Genomic DNA, 22,205 nt, shown 5'->3' on the forward strand with positions numbered 1-22,205 from the left:
TCCAAAATATAAATTTTAGAAACTAAATTTAACACAATTGTCGTGCAAAATAAACAAAACTATAACTCCTTTTAATGGACTTAATAGATGATATGATTACGCTCTTAGCTGAGCAATAATTGTTTTCCATCTTTTTTAGTTTAGTTAAAAAATATAAAAATTAACTAATTTTTATAGAACTATAATAACAAATAAAATAAGAATCTTAATATTCTATTACTTCATAAACAACTGTTTCACTATCACTGTCTTCTACGACTTTGATCTCTGACGAATTACTTTGTTTTTGATCAGTATTATACCTTACAACTTTTGATATATTGGCCAAAGTTTCTGCGGTTTCAGTCAATTGAGCTTCTTCAGCTTCTAAAGCCAACTGCTTTTCGCGCTCTTCGGCTGCAATTAATAATTGACGCACCTTCACTGGTAGCCCGCCACTCGAACGATTTACACTGCGTGGATTATTAAGCATTTTTGGACTAAAAAAAAATGTATAATTAGATAAACAGAAATAGCCGCTAAAAATTAATTGTAATTATAAATTAATATCATTTAAAGTACTGATGTTGTTATATACGATTTCTTAAATGTGTTTAGAATATACTCCGAGCAGTAAATTAATTGCTATTCAAAAGCAAATCTATAATTGCTTATTAATAATATAACAATTTTTGCTAATATTATTATTAATAATTGATTATTGAGAATAAAATCAATAAGTGATAAGTTATTAATAAAAAATTGTATTGAAAATAAGAAACTCAAATTGAGTAGACATAATTTTGAAGAAACTAGAACAAAATTCATACAAATAGTCTATTATTGACAATACATATATTGTTTTTCCAACTTCTAAACAAAATCTACTTTGTTTGTTCGCTTAAAATTATAAATGTGAAATATATAACTATTTATGGGAGTTATTGTATGTTTCCGTTGTAAGATAATCAATTATAATTTCAATAATTTTTCGATTTGATTTGCTTGGACTCAGAAAAAGTTCTAATGCAAAAATTTATTCCAACTAAAACTAAAAACTGAAATCAATTATTCCACAAATAATTAGACAGATGGACAGACAACCAGATTGTAAAACAAATAAATATATTGAATAACAGACAAACCCTTATATTAACAACTTGTCACACATATCATATTTGCCACATTCACGTTTTAGGTGAAAAGGCTTAATTGACTTTATCAACTAAAGAAGTTGCTTTATACAAATATCAAAGAACGTATATTCAGCTGACATAGTCTTCCTTCCAATTCATTTAAAATATAGTTTCTTAATAAACATTTAATAAACTTGAGTCTAAATCGATCTTTGGACCCGCCATATTGAAGTGATTAAATTTGTTCTCCTTCATCCAAGTTGACTTTAATTTCTATCCCATCCATACCCAATCCATTCTTACTCCTAAGGAATTCCTATATCTCTCACACTATTATTACACTATCATCTATATCCTAACCCATATATACAAGGAGATCTTTTGAAAAGACGAATGGCTCTCGGAAGTATACCCGATCACTTTAAAATTCATGAAACGACTGTAGTAAACGCTAAACTAAATATAACTCTTCACAATTGTATGAAGTATATAAAAAACTTTTTATAGATATTTCCTTACCATGATCGTAACTCGTCAATGTTTGGAACTGTAACGATTTTCTTTTGCACACCTTTTGCTTCTTGTTCAGCTAATTCAACAGGATGTGTTTTTTTTGTATGCGAACGACAATTTGAGCCGTTCGAAAACGTTAATTGGCAAAAGTCACATTTATAGGGTCTTAAGCCAGTATGTAAAATAAGGTGATTCTTTAAAGCTTTACTTCTTTTAAAAGATGCTTGGCAAAAATCACATTTGAACTGTCTTTCATCAGAATGTACCAACATATGCATTTTAAGTGTTCTCCGGGTATTTAGATTCATGCCGCAGACCGTACATGTATAAATGCAGGCAGTATGTATATCTGCATGCAACTGAAAAAATTTTAATCGTTGTTAGTCTGTGGAATTATTTTTCGTCAGATATATTTACCTTTAAGCGTGCCTTGTTTTTGAATCTCTTATGACATACATCGCACTCAAAGGGACAATCACTAGTGTGAACAAATTTATGTTCATTTAAAGCTGCTCGTGTTTTCAAACGCTTACCACAAATGTCACAAATGAATGGAGTATGATTTGAGTGAACGCAAGCGACATGTTGTTTCAATACGGCAGCTGTTGAAAATTTCTTTGGACAATGCGGACACGGTGTTCTCATTTTCTCCTCAGGTGGCAAATGTGTTCGTATGTGAGTATTTAATTGCCTTACCGTAATAAAAACTTTGTTGCATTGAGAACATATAAATTCTGGAATGTCTGGTTCTACATCGTGTATGACCATCATATGTTTGCGGTAAGATGTAGGATTTTTATATATTCGATTACAGTGTTTGCAAGTAAACCTTAAATCCTCATCGTATATACTTAAATGCGACTCAGTAACAGATTGTGAAAACGATTCACTCTTCGTGTCATCGTTTTGTTGTTGCGATAAATAGTCAATATCTGCGTCATCATGATCTTCATCAATTGAAATATGACTATTTTTAGTATCTACTTCAGCATCGTGTTCAGTATAAAATTCTGTTTCCGCTTCAGTATCCAACTCAGTGTCACCATCATCTTCAACCTCTTTATTATCAATAATGTCATCATCATGTTCATCAGCTTCAACTTTGTAATCACCTTCACTGTATATCTCAAAACTATCAACTTCCATATCGTTAACTTCTTCTATAACAGCTGCACTAGATTTTTTGTCAATGTCTGTTGTAGCAGTTCTTGCAGTTTTCCGATGTTCTTGTTCTCTATCCAAACTAGAGACTAACCGTGTACGGCTATGCTTTAAGTCGTCTTGATTAGAATATTCTATGTATGTATATTTTTCTTCTAACATAGCTTTCTCATCAGTAGCTTCTTCTGATTCTTCGATTTCGTAATAAATTTTTCCTATTTCATCGGAATCATTTTCTGTTGAACCATTTAAGCTGTCATTCAACACTTCCTCTTTAAATATAAATCGACGTTCATTATCTATTAGTCCATATTGTGTACGCGCTTTTATAAGCATACTCCTTTCATTAGTATTCAAGTTTTGCAAAACAGAGTACATGGATTGTACCTTGTTTACTCTATCAGTGAAAGATATTAATGACGATATTAGGCCATAGCATTCATGACATAAAGTTTTCGGCAAGTCATCGCAACGTTTGATCTACAAAAAAAAAATGAATTAGTAAAATTGTCACTTTTATATGGAATATCACGCACATTCACCCAAAAATATTTTCCAATTGCGGTAGCAATATTCGTATCCACTCCATCTAACTCTTTGCAAGAAAAAACACTGCAATTGTTGGAATCCTGTTTAGCGCATAGACGACACCACCGGTGCCAATCTAGTTCAACAACATTCCTTTCATTCTGGTCCCGCTCCATATTACCAAAAATCTTAAAAGAGTTAAAAATGTATTTTACTTTTGATGATTTGCGTATATACAGAAAAGGAGTAAATTCAATATAATTGAAACCAAACAAAACACGAATAAATGAAGTTGTATTGTAACAAAATTTACGTATTTACCCTTAGCTAATAAATGGCACACAATTTAATTGTGAAATTTAAAACAAATTCCGTAAAATTAATTTTAAACAACATATAATGCCTTTCAACAAAATATGGAAGGGTGTTCATCCAGCCAACAAGTCACAGGGTTGCATTTTCTCATACTTCATGGAATGCTATATTTCTATATACATAATAGGTCTGTTCCACGAGCTACTCGTAGTAATATTGAGTAACACTGTGCATTCCACCAGCAAATTTTCAAGTACATGAGAGCATCTGAGAGATCATAACATCCCTGTCGAAATTTAAAAAAGCTATACAGACTTTACTCGAGAAAAACTTTTGTGTATGTGTGTATCAGCTGTTTTATCATGAATTTGAATTTTTGTATTGTTTAATTGCGCGGTACTGGTGTGCTCACCAGACTTTACACAAAGCTGTTCCATGAAAAGCTGTGTAAAGAGCGTAATTTGGCACTTTATTTGTGTTATGCTCTCAGTTTGTACTTTACTTGTGTTAAATCTGCCGCTCGAATTATCGTTTCTAACATCAGGTTGAAGTAGTTACAAGACAAGGCGTCACCCTGTCTGAAACCTCGCTTGGTATCAAACGGCTCGGAAAGGTTCTTTCCGATACTAACGGAGCTGGTGATGTTGATCAACGTCATTTTATATAACCGTATAAGTTTTGCTGGGATATCAAATTCAGACGTAGCGGCATAGAGTGTGCTTCTAGTCGTAGTGCCAAAGCAGCTTTGAAGTCGACAAGTAGGTGCATGTGTGTCGATTTGTTTTTTTTGGGTATTCTCCAGAATTTGACTTACTGTGAATGTCTGATCTATGGTCGATTTGCCAGAACTGAAGCCACACTGATAAGGTTCAATCAGTTGGTTAACAATTGGCTTCAATCCTTCACTTAGTACATTTGACCTTATAATCGATATTTAAAAGACTGATCACGCTATAGTTGGTGCAGTTTGCAGGATCACCATTTTGGTGGGTAGGGCATTCCAGTCATTTGGAATGCATTCATCCGACCGTATTGTGCGAATTAGCTGTAGTACGTATTTTGATAGCTCTTTGCTTTTAGCTTTAAACAGCTCAGCCGGTAAACCATCGGCACCTACAGCTTTGTTGTTTTTGAGCCGTGCTAGAACTCCGCTTCTTAAAATATTTGTAAAATTTCTTTAGTTATTGCAACTGTTCAGTTTATTATTGCCAAATGCAACCCAGTGCATATATGAATTGCCAAGCAAGGTGGTGGCAGCGACCAAGAGTAAGTAAAATAATTTATTTTAAGTATTAATACTAAATGCATTTATCTTATAGATTTTAAAGCATAATTACATCACTACAATCATAAATAAATAAATATTTAAACAAATGTGATCGCTAATAAATTGGTTTCTAACAAGTCGCATTGCAGCTGTTTAAGTTCATTATGATCGGTAGATGGAATCACAATTCATCTTCGCTTTCTGTCACATCAGTAAACTTTTCTGAGCTGAACTGAGCACCAAAGATCACTTCTTTGCGTTGAAGTCTTTTACAATCGTTTTGACATCATGATGAGGACAGCATGCTTGTTTAAGCTGATCATATAAAGTTTGCTTGATGTCGTCATCTTTATCTTCCGTGGGGACAAAGGTACAAATTAGGCTAATGTAAAAAATATTTTACCCTAATACAGATTTTAACAAACTTTTCGTTTATTGGAGTGAAGGTTGAGACCAAATATCTCAACCTTCGGCTTACCGCAAATTCTACACCGAATTCTTGCTTTGTTACATGGAACTATAGCAGATGCCACAATGCTCTCGTTTAAAGGATCCTTGTACCGTCCATCGCATTTCCAGCAAAGCGGTGATGTCAGCCTTGTATTTCTTGACAATCTTAATCAGCTGTATATATGCACCTTCTCTGCAAAGAGTTTGGAGATTCTAGGTGCACATTGATAAAACATATTGCTTCTAACGTTTGAGTGTGTCTTCAACAGTAAACAATTTCCTTATCCGAACCGATCCTAATAATTTTTGCGATAATTGGTGCGATTTTGTTTATCGGATGCCGTAAAATTTTGTTTACGATATTAAGCAGAGCCGAAGAATATTTAATACATAGAGTGCGCTTCAGGAACAAACTCACCGATCATCCTACTAGTAGACCCTTTCTAGGCTTAATTTTTCACTCAAATTCTCAGAGCGACATTAGTGAGACAATGTGAAGTAAAGAGGATATAAATATATTCACATACATATAATAGTAATGAACATATGATTCTAAAGGCACGATTTGAAACTCCTGTTAGAAATAGAAAAGAACTTTTAGTTTTTGCATATTTGGAAATGCTTTCGTTAAACTATTAAAACTTAAATAATGATTATTTATTTCCTATAAATTAATTAATTTATTATATATTGAATCGTCTTTAATGATACCAAAGAGTATATAAACAAAGAGTATGATTATATACTTGTTGGTGATACTCATCAGTTTTTATATGTTTTGATTGTTTTTTTTATACTCTGATGCAGTTTAGTAAAAGAGAAAAAACCAAAGTGTACTTCATATATGGTTTCATTATCACTATATCTGCAGTCTAGCATGAAACAACCGTATTTTCATTTTTTCTTGATAAATAGCCAAAAAAAACAACTAATAGAAACAGCACCAAAGAATAAAAATACTTATTGAAAATTTTAATTAGTATGGCCGTGTGCGAGTTTGAGTGAATTGAGGTAAAGTAAATTGAAATTTCCTAGGGATTTTTTGCACTCCAATTATGTAATTATTTGTTTATTTATTTATTGCACTCATTTATTATTTTTGGTTAAAAGTTTTAAAATTTATTTATTAAATATCTTATAAAATTTTTACAATGGTATCACCTAATTTACGTAATTTTTATCTAATTTACCCTAATTCTGGTAAATACCAACATTCCCTGCCATGACGACATAATTTACTATTTACCTCAATTTACTCGAACTTGCACACGGCCTATATGTTGTTTTATCAAAAATATTATATGTCCAGATATTACAACATAACTGTCTATTAAGGACCAAAATCTATTGATTGGGCTAATATTTTTATTTAAAACTTCTTTAATGAATGGGAATTGTCATACGGGAGTTGTATGAGAGTAATAAACTAAACTACAATAATGAGTTTTATTTAATTCACAACAATTATTTCAATATACAGATCAGTTTGTTAATAATATAATTAATATTATTACGTGTGGAAAACAAATTTGTGTTCTGCAACGAACAAAGAATATCCAAAGAAAATATGTCCAATATTTTAAATGTTCTTTGGTGTGTAAAAAAAGAAAAAACAGTATGCCAAAGGATAGTATATATCATGACGTGGCTAATTGGAAAGAAAATTTTTTTCTGATTGTGCAAAGTATAAAATTTATTAAAAAAGTTGTGCTGTTTTAATAAAGATAATCCTGAATATAGGTATTCTCTTAAATGGCTGACTTAAATTCTACTATTCAAACCAAGAAACCAAAAAAACCTAAACGAAAATGTAAAAAAAATAGCATATTGGTAAGCTGAAATACATATATCGGATACTGCACATGAATGTGCAAATGTGCATATATAAAACAAATATTTCTTTACAGTTGATGATCATGAACCTACCACCCTCGATGACCGAAAAAGAATTTCTCGAACAGGCAGGTGAAGTCCCCGAAAACTATGATTTCCGCTTTTTTGATGCAGACTTGTCTTTAGAAAATGCAACAAGTAATGTACAAATTGAAATTGATGGAAAATATTTACATAAATTTCTTAATATATATGATGGATACAATTTTGTCGATCAAAAAGGTGTGACCTATTTGTCATATGTTGCATGTGATCCACCGCTGGAGCAGACAATTGAAAACTCCACCATACGTAAAAATTTGACAAATAATTGCACTAAAAAAAAGTCTGCAGTCACTATTCCAACACAGCAAGCGATGGAACACAAAAGTCAGAACAGCCTTAAAGATCACGTTCTTAAGATCGGTGATGAGAACACTACGTGTGGAAAGACGGTTGGTTTTGTTAAAGAGGATGCAAGTAAATTTAAGCCCAAAAGTCATAACAAACACAATGCAAAGGGTTTGAATACGAACACTACTCCACCTACAAATGTTAGTAATCTTGGCCTGGGTGCAAAAGTACAACTATCACAACGGAGTGCTACAGAAGCTCTCCGTGTACCAACGGTTAAGGATGATATTCTCAAAATTGGTGATACATCACCCACGGTGAATGCTGGTCCCAAATGTGGAAAGATGGTTAAATTGGTTAATGAAGATGCAAACAAAGTTAAACTCAAAAGTCATAAACTAAACAATGCAAAGGGTTTGAATAAGAAAACTTCTCCACCTACAAATGTTAGTAATCTTGGCCTGGGTGCAAAAGTACAACTATCGCAAAGGAATGCTACACAAGCTCTCCGTGTACCGGGATATAAAAAAGGTGCGGTAGATCAGAAAGGTCAGTCTGACGTCAAGGATCACGTTCTCAAAATTGATGATACATCATCCATTGAGAATGCTGGTCCTAAATGTGGAAAGATGACTAGATTAATTAAAGAGAATGCAAATAAAGTTAAGCCAAAATGTTATAAAAACAATTTCAATGCAAAGGGTTTGAGTGAAAATGTTTCGCCATCTGTAACTGCTGGTAACCAAGGCCTGGGTGCAAATCTACAACTATCTCAAAGGAATGACAAATTGCAATATGGGGTAGGCAAAAAGCTATACAATGATCAGAAGTTTGTTAAGAAATATGGCAAGGTGATGAAGTCTGCTGGTGAAACTTTGGAGCAAAGTGCAAAGCAAAATTTCAAAGCTTTTACCACTGGTGAAAAGTCCCCAAATCAAGTAAAGATTTTTAATAAAGATGGTGATGGAAATAATATTCAAAATACAGGGAAGAACTCTGATATGGATGATAAAGTTGAAACTAAAAATGAAAAAGTTGTACCAAAATACAATGGCACAAAGAAAGGTAGAAAGGGAACAAAGAATAAGAAAATATTTTAAGAATATTAGAACGAGAAGAAAGGCATATCAGCAACCTTACTCCAATAAGTCTTCTCGTTGCCATCAAAATTAAAAACTTTTATCAAAATTTGTCGAATTTAAGCCGTGCACTAATAAGAAACATAAAAAACGTAAAGATAAAAAGTTTTAAGTAACTTTTCATATATCAAAATAAAGCTTTTAGAACACATAACACTACACATTTCACATAGTATCAAAGTTAACATTATTAAGAATTTAAGATTAATGCAAAAAACTAATATCACATTCCTTGCACAATATTCAATAATGATAATGAGAAAGTTCGATAAATCTAAAAAGAGTAGTTGATACTACTTGAAAACAAAGGAACTCTTCCAGATATGAAGAAAAATTGTCATTCTTGTAAATCATTAAAAATCAAATATCTTTATCTTGTATTAATTACCTAACGATTGTTCTGTGAATATTTCACATTAAATGAATATGTTATTAAATAAAAAAAATATATACATCTGCCTTTTTTTCAATTATATATTATATATATATAATACATAATGGTAAACTAATCATATACCTTGTGATCAAAAAAGAACTTATTCGTTCTTTTTTCGAATTCCCGCGCTTATCCAATCGGTAAAATTTTTTTATTTTCACGCTGGCAATACTATTATATACATTAAGACCGAAAAGTTTTCGGAAATTCTCATTTAAAATTCGCGCGCTGTATATTTTTCGATATTTTAAGTTTATGTAGTTTGGCAGCAATTAGGGACAATTACTATGCCAAAAATGAGCGCGATCTGTCAGACAGTTCGTTTACGGCAGCTGTTGAAACCAGTTCACCTCAGTAGTGCGTTGCGAAAAAACAATGGAAAAAAATATTGAACAAAGAGTTTGCATCAAATTTTGTGTTTCGAACGAAATTTCGTGTGCAGAATCGTTGCGAATGCTACAAAAGGCTTATGGGGAATCAGTTTTATCGAAAACTCAAGTTTATGAGTGGTACAAAGCCTTCCAGGACGGTCGTACGACCGTCGAAGACATTTCGCAACGCACTACTGAGGTGAACTGGTTTCAACAGCTGCCGTAAACGAACTGTCTGACAGATCGCGCTCATTTTTTGCATAGTAATTAAGGACAGTGCTGCCAAACTACATAAACTTAAAATATCGAAAAATATACAGCGCGCGAATTTTAAATGAGAATTTCCGAAAACTTTTCAGTCTTAATGTACATTCTGTCAAAGTTTAACGCATATCGTACAATTAGTTTTTTTGGCGTCTATACGAAGAAGTCAAAAAATTTTCGTATGGCGATTTTTAGCTAAATTTTATTCAAAAAAAGCGTCGTTGTGATGTGGCCAAAGAGATCATTTCCAACGCAGAAACGTAGATAGTGACCCTACATTCATCGAACGCATCATAACTGGTGATGAGGCATGAGTCTATGAATTTGACATGCCCACCAAACAACAATCGACCGAATGGTTCTTTTAAGGTGAGCCGAAGCCGAAAAGAGAACGCCAAAGACGGTCCAAAATAAAGGTTATGATGAATGTTTTCTTCGATATTCGATATTCGTGGTGTGGTACACTATGAATTCCTTCCGGATAGTCAAATGGTCAATAAGGAGTATTATTTAGTCGTTATGCGTCGTTTGCGTGAGGCTATTCGTAAAAAGAGGCCAGATTTATAGAAAGAAAACTCATGGATTTTACACCACGATAACGCACCGGCTCACACAGCGTTGGTTGTGTCACAGTTTTTGGCCAAAAACTCCACCAATATCATCAACTAACACCAACACCGTACTCTCCAGATATGGCCCCGTGTGACTTTTTCCCCTTCCCCAGACTTAAATTGCCATAGCGAGGAACGCGTTTTGCGACCATAGAGGACATAAAAGGCCATACCTTCGGCGGCCTATAAAATTTGTATGGAAAATTGGATCAAGCGGTGGTGTGCGTGTATTGCTGCAGGAAGAGAGTATTTTGAAGGCGATAATAAAGAAAATGATTAAAAATTAAAATTTTGCGTTTTTTTTTTAACTTCTCGTTCTATTTTGATCAAATAGTACATCTGCATTTTTTTCAATTATATATAATAAATGGTGAACTATTTATATATATCACCTATTGCGGAAAGTTTTTTGTGACCCCTGTGTATGACTCATTTTTATATCTAAGTAATTTATTAATTATGGATTCGTTGTAAAGGTTTACTGAGATACAGAACGACGAAGTATCGCACATTAAAAAAAGACCATCAGTCAAAAAACTTCGAATATCTTTAAAACGGGATATACATCAATTTTTATTCCATTTAATATTCCGTATTTTAATTGGATTCAGTGACTTAATGTTGAAATCTTTTAAAAAATATTTTATAATATTTTTATTTTATAATTATTTTTTTAGTCGAATTTTTATGTATTATATTAACATCTTACAACCTTAATTTTTTTAAGTTATAAATAAATGATTCATTATTGGGACTAAAAAATTATTCACTTTAGAGATAACAACATGACTAGTTTGTAGAGTTCTCATCGATGAAATTTTTTGCATCCCCGATGTTAGAATTTTTTTTTTATAATTTTAAAAAATTATAAATAATATTTATGGTATTTAAAAAACAAATTATTTCTTAATTAGAAAGTTTATTACAATGTTTTTGTGTATCAGTAAGTGTTTCTTTCAGAAATTTCCTAGAATGAAGACTGTATGGATAGGATATATCCAAATTCATGAATGTATAAATACAGTTAAAATTCTTAGAATTATACCGCGGTTCAGTGATACAATCAAGCTATTTACAATATAATAAACTTATCCATCTTAGAACTCAAAATATTCTTAATTAATTTTTTTTTAATTTTTTTTATAAGTATATTAGTGAATATGTATACGTTTATTGAGAAGAAGATTATAGTTTTAATTTAAACTTATTATTTTTTTTAATTATTATAGAGACTTACGCTATAATTACTGCATGGACTTTCTAGTAATTAGAGTGGCTATAATTTTGTATTCTTTTATTTTTTTTAATTGAAGGATTTAATTTAGTTGATTTCATAAAATGTCAATTGTATATACCTATATGATTTATTTTGTTTTATAGAATTTTTTTGAGTAAGATTTTGTATGGAAAAATCTAATAGAAGTCTTTATCAGTTCAAAAAAAGTGAATCTGATTTAGTTTCTAGATTCAATGTTGAATATAGAAGAAGATTTTTAATTAATTATTTAAATATTTTGCTTATTATTATATTATTTTGTGTAATTTTTTAAGATTAATATTCTTCTTTCAATTAGAATTTATTTATTTTTATTATTTATTTCAGTTCCTTGTGCTTTACATTGCTATCATTATATTAATGTATTATTTTAAAAATATTATTTAAATCAATTATTAAAATTTATTAATTATAATTGAATATAGAACTTATTTAAATTGATAAATATTTAAAAAAAAATTTAATAGAGAACTTAATTTTATATCATATGTTTTTAAAATATGTTCATTTTAACCTTAAAACTTATACTTTTGTGAATTTTATGATTATGATCAGATAGGTCGTTATTTATTTAATGGGTTAATTATAAAATACCGAAAAACGTTTTTGGTAATCTGTGTCTAATTATGACATAAAGTTCTTTAACAATTCAAGCAATAACAATATAATTTAATATAAAATTTGATTGATTGGATAAATTCGTTAATTTCGCAATTTTTTTATGTGACAAAACAAATTGTTTTTAAAAATCGCAATTAATAAAACTAAGACAATATTACCCATAATTAATTATTTGGAATATATATAAAATATTTATATAAATATAAATGATTTCAAATATATATAAAAAATAGCATTCTGGTGGAGTTTCTGGTGGATTAGCAGGAAAAGAATTGTATAGGACACCCACCTATTTCATATGATTTTATAATAGTTAATGAAATTAAGAAACGTAGTTATTCCTTATTGCAGAAAGAGAATAGTAATTTTTTTTTGGTTCTCAAAAAATGTTTATCCTTATGGTAATTTACAATTAATTAAGCTTGTACATATTTATATGATCTGACGTAGGTTCCTCATCCAATACGAAATTAAGGGCATATCAAATAATGTGTGCTCCTCATTTGCGTTTATAGTCCCTAATAGTCATCCAAAATTTACACCTCTTCAGAATTGTGTAATTCCATTGAAAGATGATATTATCAGCCGCACAATATATTGCTAAATTGATAATTATTTTAGTTCTTGTTGAATGATTACTCTTCAACTCCTTCAATTCAACTCCTTCGGATTTTTAATAAATCGATTTAACTTATCAATTAAAATTAGTATATTACTTTATTTATTATTAGAAGTTTAGTTATTATTAATAGCTTATTTATTAGTTTGTATGTTTATTTTTGGTTTTAGGGCTAACCATACTTATGTCATGCTTTATCTAATCTTTATCTAATGATTGGAATTTTATTAATTAGATTTTACAATATTTTTTTGATTTGTTAACTTAAAGATCATTTAAGAAATTATTATTTATATGTAAAAAGTTTATTATTCATAATAATATAATTCACAATCTATTCCATTAAAAAAGTATTATAAATATACATACATTTTACTTTTAGATGTAATAATATATCCAATTTGGCAACTTTAACTTTTTAGAATTAATTAGGAAAGTTTATGTTTTAGCAGGATTTTATTCAAAAAAAAATATGTATTTTTAGTTATATAAATTAATTTTGTTTTTTTATATTTTTTTTTACTACAATAACAATTAGTTATTTAATTCAATTCTATCATTATATATTAACTGATCATTTTAATATTTTTATATTGAATAAATTAAACGATAACATTTAAGTTATATTAGGAGGAATCAGGAAGGATAAGATTATTAGGATATATATATATACATATATGAACTGAAACAAAACATATTTATAAAATTTTGTTTTTTTTTTACTGTCATAGAGAATATCTAATATTATCACCTATGGATTGCTTTTTAATTAATTAACTTTTAAATAATACTACTTAAAACATTCAATCATCTGAATTTATTGGAGAATTTTCTTTATATAAAATTTATAAAATTATTTAAAATTCAATCAATTTACATAAAATAATAAATCAATTATAATATTAATAAAATTATTTTTTATTTAGTTATTTATTATTTGATCACTTAAATTGCTTATAATAGATTGTTAAACTGATGGTCTAAGAAACATAACTTTACCCTCAAATATCTATTTAAATTTACAAAAATGTGATATTCTTAATAAACTCATATATTGATATAGGAAAGCAACCATTCAAATAAAAAGTTAGTGTTTTCTGTGTTCAATGTATATCTTTTAATTTCGTATAGTAAAACTTCATTCATTCTTATTATTTACAAAAAAAATTGGATAGTAGATATATAATTGGTTTCAACAAATAATTAAAATTAACAATAAAATAAAAAAAAGTATTATCTATTATACAGTATATATGAGGTAGAAACTTTATAGCCGTTATGTGAGTATTCCCAGAAATAAATCTCGCTAGATATATCTGTAGAATACGGATTTATTTAGTATATTTTTTCGGTTTATTAACATATTGATGTCATGCATTTATTACGGTGGATATGCCTAAATAAATAACGAAAAAACATCTACTTATTATTTCTTATGTGAAGTAGTCCAAAAAAGTACCTTTCAGATATGCAGTCGGTATGCAATTTAACCTTACAATTTGGAATATCAAGTACTTCTGCTGATTTTGAGGCAGTTCATGTAGTGCGTTCCAAGTTTCAAGATATATATATATGATGATATGCCTGTAACAATCAAACATCACAATGCTTAATATGGCGTTCCTAATCGTTTACCCGGTCGATTAAAAGACATATATAAAAATAGTTTTCTGATATTATATTACAGGATATTCTAAACTATACTAAACTATGTGCAATATGCTCCAAAATTTTTTGACAATGCTGGAGTTTTTTTATTTTTTGATATTTACTTAACTATTTGTTATATTTCACAAAAGTCTCGTGATACTAATTGTATTGTCAAAAATGAAAAAATTCTGATTCAAAAAAAATCAAGAAGCTTGATATGTCGCCTAAGATTATCAAATCGACGAATCATAAATCAGTAGATAGTAATTCGATTTAAACAATATTTTACTTCGTAGTCCTTAATATTAAATATGCCCAACACTGCTGTGGAACTAAGTGTAGTAAATATCCTTCTTATATCGAACTATTAGTTATTTGATTATATATTTCCAGTGTAGATTTAAATTATGTTAAGATTAAATATTATTTTACTAATTTCATGTCATATTTAAATATTATCTTCGCCCTGTCACATGCCTATTAAATAAAGTAATGGATGGTGGATTCATTTCAAATATTTAAACCATTGAAATGTTCATAACGTTTCCCATTAGTCCCTTTATAGAAGTAGATTCTTGTTTCTCAGAAATTAATATCTCTGGATGCTCAGAACTCTCTTGTATTAACGTCTTTCTATTTTTTGTTTACAATTGGTACTTTTACTCTTCCTTATGTTACCTCAATGTGAGTTCAGACAACCGGCTTTTTTTTTCTATTAATCTTTCTATTTAATTTTTTTAACTCGTAATTTTTTTAACTCGCATACTAATCAGTATACTCCTTATTATCTGTATTTTTTGCATCTTCTAAGATTTTAGATGACTTATATTATATTTTCTTGAATGATATTTCCATTCCTGCATTCTAGAAAAACATAATATTTACAAATATAATATATAATATTTACTTTCTATTTTTTTGTGTGATCAGACCAATATGTGTCCCCATCACGTGATTTAAATAGTTTATAATAGAGTATTGCAATTAAGTGAAAAGGGAGAAAATCACATCTTTAAATATCAATACAAATTAATGAAATATAGAAAAAAATGTAAATATAAATAGAATCAAACCATTAAAATTAAAAGTTAGAAGCAATTATTGTTCACCATTGTTTTTCCATCAGGAATTTGTTTAATTTATAACAGGTGCTTTTGGTGGCTCGGAAGTGTGGTAGAAACAGCAAGTTGCTCGCCTATATTTGCAAACTATTGTGAACCTTCATATAATGTACGTATAACAACAACACTACTTTCACTGTCTAAGCACCCAGTTGTGAAAGTGGCCAAACACTTTAGCCAGCAAAGCAAAAAGGGTTACCAACTCAATAAGCAAACTATTGTGAACCTTCCTTAATAAGTTTCACAAATTTAGGATTAAATAAATAAATAAAGATATGCAGACATACAAAATTTGCTATTTGCCAAAACATATCATTTGACAGATTGCAGCAGTGATAAAAATATTTGGCTTAGCGCCAATAGGCCAGCATACTGTTTTTTGCCACAATTGCGAGCCACCGAAAGCAAGTGTGGCCACCGAAAAGGCCTAATAAAGTAATAGTACAGTGTTACCAAATTTTCGATCAAAATTAAATGTGATTGGTCGGTTGATATTTCAGTATGTCTCTAAACTAAATGTCACAGTCCATACAAAGTTTAATTTTGGACGCAAACAATTATTTTCAAAACCAGCAGTGAAGAAAATTTGAATTTTATTAAATAAATATATTATTATGAATAAATCCGTACAATAATGTAACGACATTGGACAATTACATTTGGATTTAATTCTCTAAATGACCTCGTACCGAGACAAAGCTATAGTTGTCAGTGTATACAGGGTATTATAAAACAAATTTTGTAAAACAAGTTGAAGCTGTTGGCAACCATAGTTGTCATTTCTTATAAATTTAGAATCTGAATAAAATATATTAAAGTAGGCTAGTGGGTTTAAAAAATTTTAATATCCCAACACAAATTTCAAGTTTTCATTTGTCTATATTTTGTTCTAAGTGTTGTGAGATATGAGATATGATATTAATATACGTAAATTTGACGTAAGAAAGTAGTTGTAGAAATCAAAAAATATATTATTAAATAAAATGCTTATTGATGGAAAGAAGGTCTTGAAAGCTTTGCGAGAGCTAGTAGCGCCGTCCACCCCGCAGGAAATTGCGCAGCATATAGCAAAGAAGCGTAAAAGACAGCCAGATCTCAAAAAACTAGAACAAGAAGTAATAGAGGCGCTGTCGGGTGGCCGAAAATTTGGTTTCGTGGAAATGTGCAATGGATATTATTATAATTTAGAAGATAGCGAAAAAGGGCTAAAACTTATTGAAAATGAAGGAAATAAAAAAAGGAAGGTAAGTCATATTGTATTAGAATATAATACAACTGATTTAAAATTAATTTCTCTTACAAAGCTGCTTCGAAACCTCATATTGACTGACTCTGATAGTAGTGACAATATTATAACTTTCTTAAAAAAGCGTAAAAGGAGTTATTGTGGCCATTCTTTTAATAAGAAAAAGCCACTTTATTTGCCACCAAAGAAACGTAAACGTCGACATATTTCGACAACACTAGATCAGACAATGTCGTCAGTTATTCCGGAAGCAACTCATTTCATGCATTCAAGCAGCGTAAGATGCGTTGCTTCTGGTGAAAAGAAGTCTATCTACAGTGATGTTGCAAAGTATGACCTTATAATGGGCGCAGAGATGGCTAAAGCAAAAATCGATGTAATTATTGATAAAATTTCAGAAAACTATTCGGGTTTTAGCAAGAACCACCGTACCTGCGAAAGTTCAAAACAAAATGATCAGAATCCAATTGCTTCTTTTGCTTTAAGAGAAGCTGCTACTGTTGTCAATTGTAAATTAGATGAAATTGTTGATAACATTGTGTCATGTTTTGAACAACAAAATATTGCTGCCAAAAAAAGTAAGAAATTTCTTCAATTTATACCCAGTGACTTCAGTATTTCTTCTACCAATGAAATTCTTTCTAAAATGAGTGTTCAGAACTACCTTAAGGAACACGATGGTGCTCAAAACTCTAAGCAGTTAATGAACAGAGTCATCAAAATGGGTTCATCCACAAAACCATCAAAACCGTATAGAAGCTCTACTTTAGTCACTCGTGATATTAGAGACAGAGCTTCCAAATATGGTGTGAATAGTAGTGAATCGGCGACTGAGTATATTTTTCATTGTACTGATATGAACCTGAATCTGACTTCAGATAGCGAATCTGAAGATGAAGATATAGCAATTTCAGAACTTAGTAACGCACAGCTTAAAAAAGGGCAAGTCAATTTCGAAAACGTAGCTAATGAAGAAGTTTTAATGGATTATATGGCATTGCCTGCAAGTGGATCGGCAGGTGTGCGTGGCATGCTTCAGATGCAAAACAGTTTTCAAGTGACTAATCCACGCCATGGCCTGAATAATTCTGCGGAAGCCGAAACTAAACCGGAAGGCGTCAGATACATATGGCATGAATATGACTTCTGTCCACGTTGTTGGTTTGAAAATCACAAGTGCAAATGTGATTTAGGAAAAATACATTAAAAACTTTTTGGACAAAACCGAAATTTATTGTACTCGTAATTAAGAAATCTTCAAATTCCAAATTTATTGCTATTCTATCAATCAGTTGTTAATCAATTTGCCTAAATTTTATTATATTTTCGGTCATATTTTATTTATGTAATAAAAAAACGCAATTATTGCATCTGCATATTTCACAGCTAAGTCCTTGTCTTAATTATTTCAATAGTTTTGATAGCATCACTGTTAGATGAAATATATACTTCATTGGGTGCATCGGCAAAAGTGTGATATTTACAAAGACAAAAGACAAACAGAACTCTGCAATTAATATTATCTTTTCAATTATCTAAATCTTTTCATATTCTCTTTTTGACTATATAGTTGTGTCAAACCATTTCTTTTCTTTGCATTATCTCCAGTTCCGAGAAAACATAAGCTTTGATCTAGCAATAGTTGGCGCTAGATCAAAGCGCCAACTTGGGTTGTGTCAAACTATTTCCTTTCTTTGCATTATCTCCAGTTCCGAGAAAATATAAGCTCTGAATACTTTGAATACACATCACAATTTCTTACGTATTTCGCTTGGTACATATTTTCCAATGAAGCAAAATTGATTAGTTTTAGGTTTAAGTTTGTTTAAATTTTCTTATGAAATATCGTTGAAGTTAAAGTGAATTAAAAATCAAAAATCTAATGAAAATTACACCGAAATATTTTTGTATCCATAATATCAACTGCTCGCTGCAGTACTATTTTTCGCGACTAGTTCCATGTTAGAGAGTAAAGTTACCTTCTTTGTCACTACATTCGCCTTTTCAGTTTACGAAATTGATGATGTTGTTCGAAGTACTAACGGAAATTAATGACTTGCACTCCAGTTGCAATTAATTTCTCCATAAACCTTCACTGTGCAGTGGAGTTATGTTATTAAGAGCAACTGCAATTAAATTCATCCGTATGTGGAGCATTGGTGCTTTGGTTTCAAAATGACGAAATTTTATACTTTACGTACCTCTGGAAAATATAACTGTACATTCACAGTTCATATGTACAGTTATGAACTGTAAGTACATATTTTGGATAAATATTAAATAATACTCATATGTGTTATGTATCTATAAGACTTAAAAAAAGTATTTTAAGTAAATGGGATTGATTTTGTAATCTCATTTATATAGTTTTGTACGATTTATATATTATAATGTTGCAGAAATTTGGTTATACTATGAAAAAATTGATGATAGTAATATTTACTGACAACAAATTATAATACTTACTTAGTTGGCCTGACTGTTATCAGTTGGTAGTATCGAACGTCTTCATATCGTCGATCACTTGGTCCTTCTACCAAAGATGCACAAATACTGCGTTTTTCACCTGCAAAAACCGAATAGCTGAAGAGATACCATGTAAGCTACTATAGATATTTCGAAGAGAAAACTACGCAAGACATGCTTTAAATGTGTTGGACCTACGCTTATTCCGTGGTCCACCAAATATCGACTAAGACCACTACCGTATCGCTGGCAAGGCATGCATGTGGCTTAGTAACGCCAACAACGTAAGCTCCCGTAAACAGAAAAACTTAACATCAGTAAGTTGCGATCACAAAAGACAGCAAAAGTTATCGCCGCTCAACTCTCCAGCCGATTAAACAGCCCCGATAATGCCGGTAGACAATGTGGACATATCTCTCACTCCCCACGCACAACTGCGGAAGATTGGTTCGCAACGTCCTCTGCAACTAAACCAATAGTACGATGAGTAGTGTCGTCAAACTACTACTGTGAAGAACGCAGCCTATACGAAGACTCTATAGAAAGTAGTTATGCAAACCGTGACTAAACAGTTTCGGAAGATGAGGAAGGTGGAGAAGTGCCTATCCAGATGAAAGAAACGATATCAAAAAAGACACGCGCAAGATGAAGTCGAGTTGTGTAAAAACAGGAATGAAGCCCCTAAATTCTATCAAAAAGTCATCCGTCTGGAAGGCATTAAACCTGGGGCTTTAACCTGTAAACACGAAAATAGTACTCTGATTACGGATACACAAAGTGTACTAAAAGCAAGGAAGGAACAACTCTCCAAACAACTATCCAACTTTGGAGAATTGCCTTGGGAGTCCCCAACCGAAAATCATGATGTTGAAACTCCAACATATAGCCATAACGAAGTGCTATACCGCGACTAAAGAAAAACAAAGCGACTCGCGCAGATGACCTGCGGAATTGCTCATGGCTGGTGGCGATATGCTGATACAATGCATGCATCAGCTTATCTGCAGAACATGATTGGATAAAAGTATGTTCAGCGATTGGAATATCAGTACCCTTTGTCCTGTTTTGAAAAAAAGGCAACCCGATTTGTGCCAATTATTGCTAGTTTAGCCTAATACCGGTCGCGTACAAGGTCTTTTCAACTGCACTGTGTGAAAGGTTGAAGCCATACGTCAAATCACTCATTGGACCTTATCAGTGCGGATTTCGACCTATTCGCTTCACCAATGACCACATATTCACACTGCAACAAATCATGGAAAAAGTCCACGAACATGATATCGACACTCACCACTTTTTTATCGATTATAAAGCAGCTTTCGATAGCTCCATAGAGGATTGCAATTACCGCGCAAAACTCTACCAACTCTGCAAAATGACGTGGAGCACCACCCGTAGTTTCGTCGAAGTAGGATCGAGTCTCTTCGAACCTTTTAATATCGTACGAGGTTTTAGACACGGTGATCCCTTATGATGCGATCTTTTCAATTTCGTCATGGAAGTGATCATGCGCGGGGCAAGTGTTCATCGTAATTAAACGACGTTTTGCAAATGTGTCGAGCTCCTTGATTACGCCGACGGTATTGACATCATTCGGCGTAGTAAGCGTGATCATGATCAATAAGTCGCTCATTCTTATTGTGCTTCTCTATGGCATAGAAGCATGGACGTTTTTACAGAATGATGAAGCAACACTGGGAGTATTCAAGAGAAAAGTTCTTGGTAAGATCTTTGGTCCTCTACAAGTTGGCTTCGACTACCACATTCGAATGTACCATGTGGTGTATGAGCTTTATCAAGACATTGTTATAATTCAGCGATTTAAAATCCAGCGGCTTTGCCGCTTTTCATGTCGTAAAATGGTTGAAAATGCTCCAGCGAACTTGAAGCAGTAGTTAAAGGAAGAAGGTGTAGAGGTGGACTAATCAAGTCAAGAGAGCATTAACCGGACTAGATGTACGAGACTGTAGAAGGCGCGCAGACAGCAGAATCGCCTGAAGAGACATGCTGCATCAGCCCGAATCTTCTCAGTGATTACTTCAGGTTACGGAAAACAGAAGGTTAAGTAATAAATGTAAAAAAATTTTGCGCGTACTCGAAGTGAACAATAGTCAAATAGAATTAGATAGAACTTGAATTGGATACGGACTCTCCAGTCACTATAATATATATAGATGTTACCAATACGTTCCAAAATCCAAAGTCTGGAGTCAGATAAAAAACCGTTGGTAGGTAAAGAGTAATTGTATACCTGGACAAAATTAGTGAAAAAAGCAAACAGAAACGAAGTTATGATCAGTAAAATGGAAACTAAAAAAAAAGAAGAGTGCGTAGAAACAATAATTAATAAATTCCCTAACCTGTTTTCAGTAAAAGTGGACAAAATTAAAGATCATCAGAAAAGTGGAATTTTCTTTACCCGAAACAGTAGAAAACGAGATTGCAGTTCAAGTTAACGTCAGTGGTGTTAGCGAATGGCCTCCACCACTGGTTGTAGTATTTAAAGCAAATATCGCAGTTCAATTATGCGGTGATTATAATGTCACACTAAATCCAGGATTGGAAACCGATGAACATTCTTTACTTACAATAGAGGAATTGTTTAGGTCTATGTTCGGCGAGACATAGAAAGTTTATTAAAATCGATTCATCCAAAGCGTATTTGCAGATGGAGGTACATCCTGAGGAAGAACATTTATCAACCGTAAGGGCACACAAAGCGTTATATCCACTGACAAGAATGCTGCTTGGGATAGCCTCTGCACCGGCTAAATGGCAACGACTTATGGCACAATAGTAGTTATTCCCGG

The 22,205-nt window shown here is 31.5% G+C and overlaps 3 protein-coding genes across 3 annotated transcripts; 2 read left to right on the plus strand and 1 right to left on the minus strand.

Moving 5' to 3' along the window:
• Positions 1-3,505, minus strand: LOC119689671 (zinc finger protein 69 homolog). Its single transcript, XM_038104550.1, has 4 exons — positions 3,326-3,505; positions 2,046-3,269; positions 1,635-1,987; positions 1-479 (listed from the first exon to the last, which is right to left on the minus strand). The coding sequence occupies exons 1-4, from the start codon at positions 3,491-3,493 to the stop codon at positions 206-208; spliced, it is 2,019 nt and encodes a 672-aa protein (XP_037960478.1). The 5' UTR covers positions 3,494-3,505; the 3' UTR covers positions 1-205.
• Positions 3,506-7,055: 3,550 nt separating this feature from the next.
• LOC119689731 lies at positions 7,056-9,086 on the plus strand. Its single transcript, XM_038104625.1, has 2 exons — positions 7,056-7,179; positions 7,257-9,086. Exons 1-2 carry the CDS (start codon positions 7,102-7,104, stop codon positions 8,673-8,675), a joined length of 1,497 nt encoding a protein of 498 aa, XP_037960553.1. The 5' UTR covers positions 7,056-7,101; the 3' UTR covers positions 8,676-9,086.
• A 7,468-nt stretch (positions 9,087-16,554) lies between these two features.
• On the plus strand, positions 16,555-18,308 carry LOC119662632. Its single transcript, XM_038072293.1, has 2 exons — positions 16,555-16,927; positions 16,988-18,308. Exons 1-2 carry the CDS (start codon positions 16,667-16,669, stop codon positions 18,134-18,136), a joined length of 1,410 nt encoding a protein of 469 aa, XP_037928221.1. The 5' UTR covers positions 16,555-16,666; the 3' UTR covers positions 18,137-18,308.
• The last annotated feature ends 3,897 nt before the right edge of the window (positions 18,309-22,205 follow it).

Source organism: Teleopsis dalmanni, chromosome X (genome assembly GCF_002237135.1).
Source record: "Teleopsis dalmanni isolate 2A chromosome X, ASM223713v2, whole genome shotgun sequence".
Lineage (NCBI taxonomy): Eukaryota > Metazoa > Arthropoda > Insecta > Diptera > Diopsidae > Teleopsis > Teleopsis dalmanni.

Bases quoted from the DNA above. Each gene is read 5' to 3' on its own strand.
- LOC119689671 (XM_038104550.1), bottom strand. From the start codon at position 3,493: ATGGAGCGGGACCAGAATGAAAGGAATGTTGTTGAACTAGATTGGCAC. The intron at 3,270-3,325 runs GTGCGTGATATT...TTTTTTTTGTAG, and splicing joins GAAAATATTTTTGGGTGAAT to ATCAAACGTTGCGATGACTT. The intron at 480-1,634 runs GTAAGGAAATAT...ATTTTTTTTTAG, and splicing joins ATTGACGAGTTACGATCATG to TCCAAAAATGCTTAATAATC.
- LOC119689731 (XM_038104625.1), top strand. From the start codon at position 7,102: ATGGCTGACTTAAATTCTACTATTCAAACCAAGAAACCAAAAAAACCT. The intron at 7,180-7,256 runs GTAAGCTGAAAT...ATTTCTTTACAG, and splicing joins GTAAAAAAAATAGCATATTG to TTGATGATCATGAACCTACC.
- LOC119662632 (XM_038072293.1), top strand. From the start codon at position 16,667: ATGCTTATTGATGGAAAGAAGGTCTTGAAAGCTTTGCGAGAGCTAGTA. The intron at 16,928-16,987 runs GTAAGTCATATT...TCTCTTACAAAG, and splicing joins AAGGAAATAAAAAAAGGAAG to CTGCTTCGAAACCTCATATT.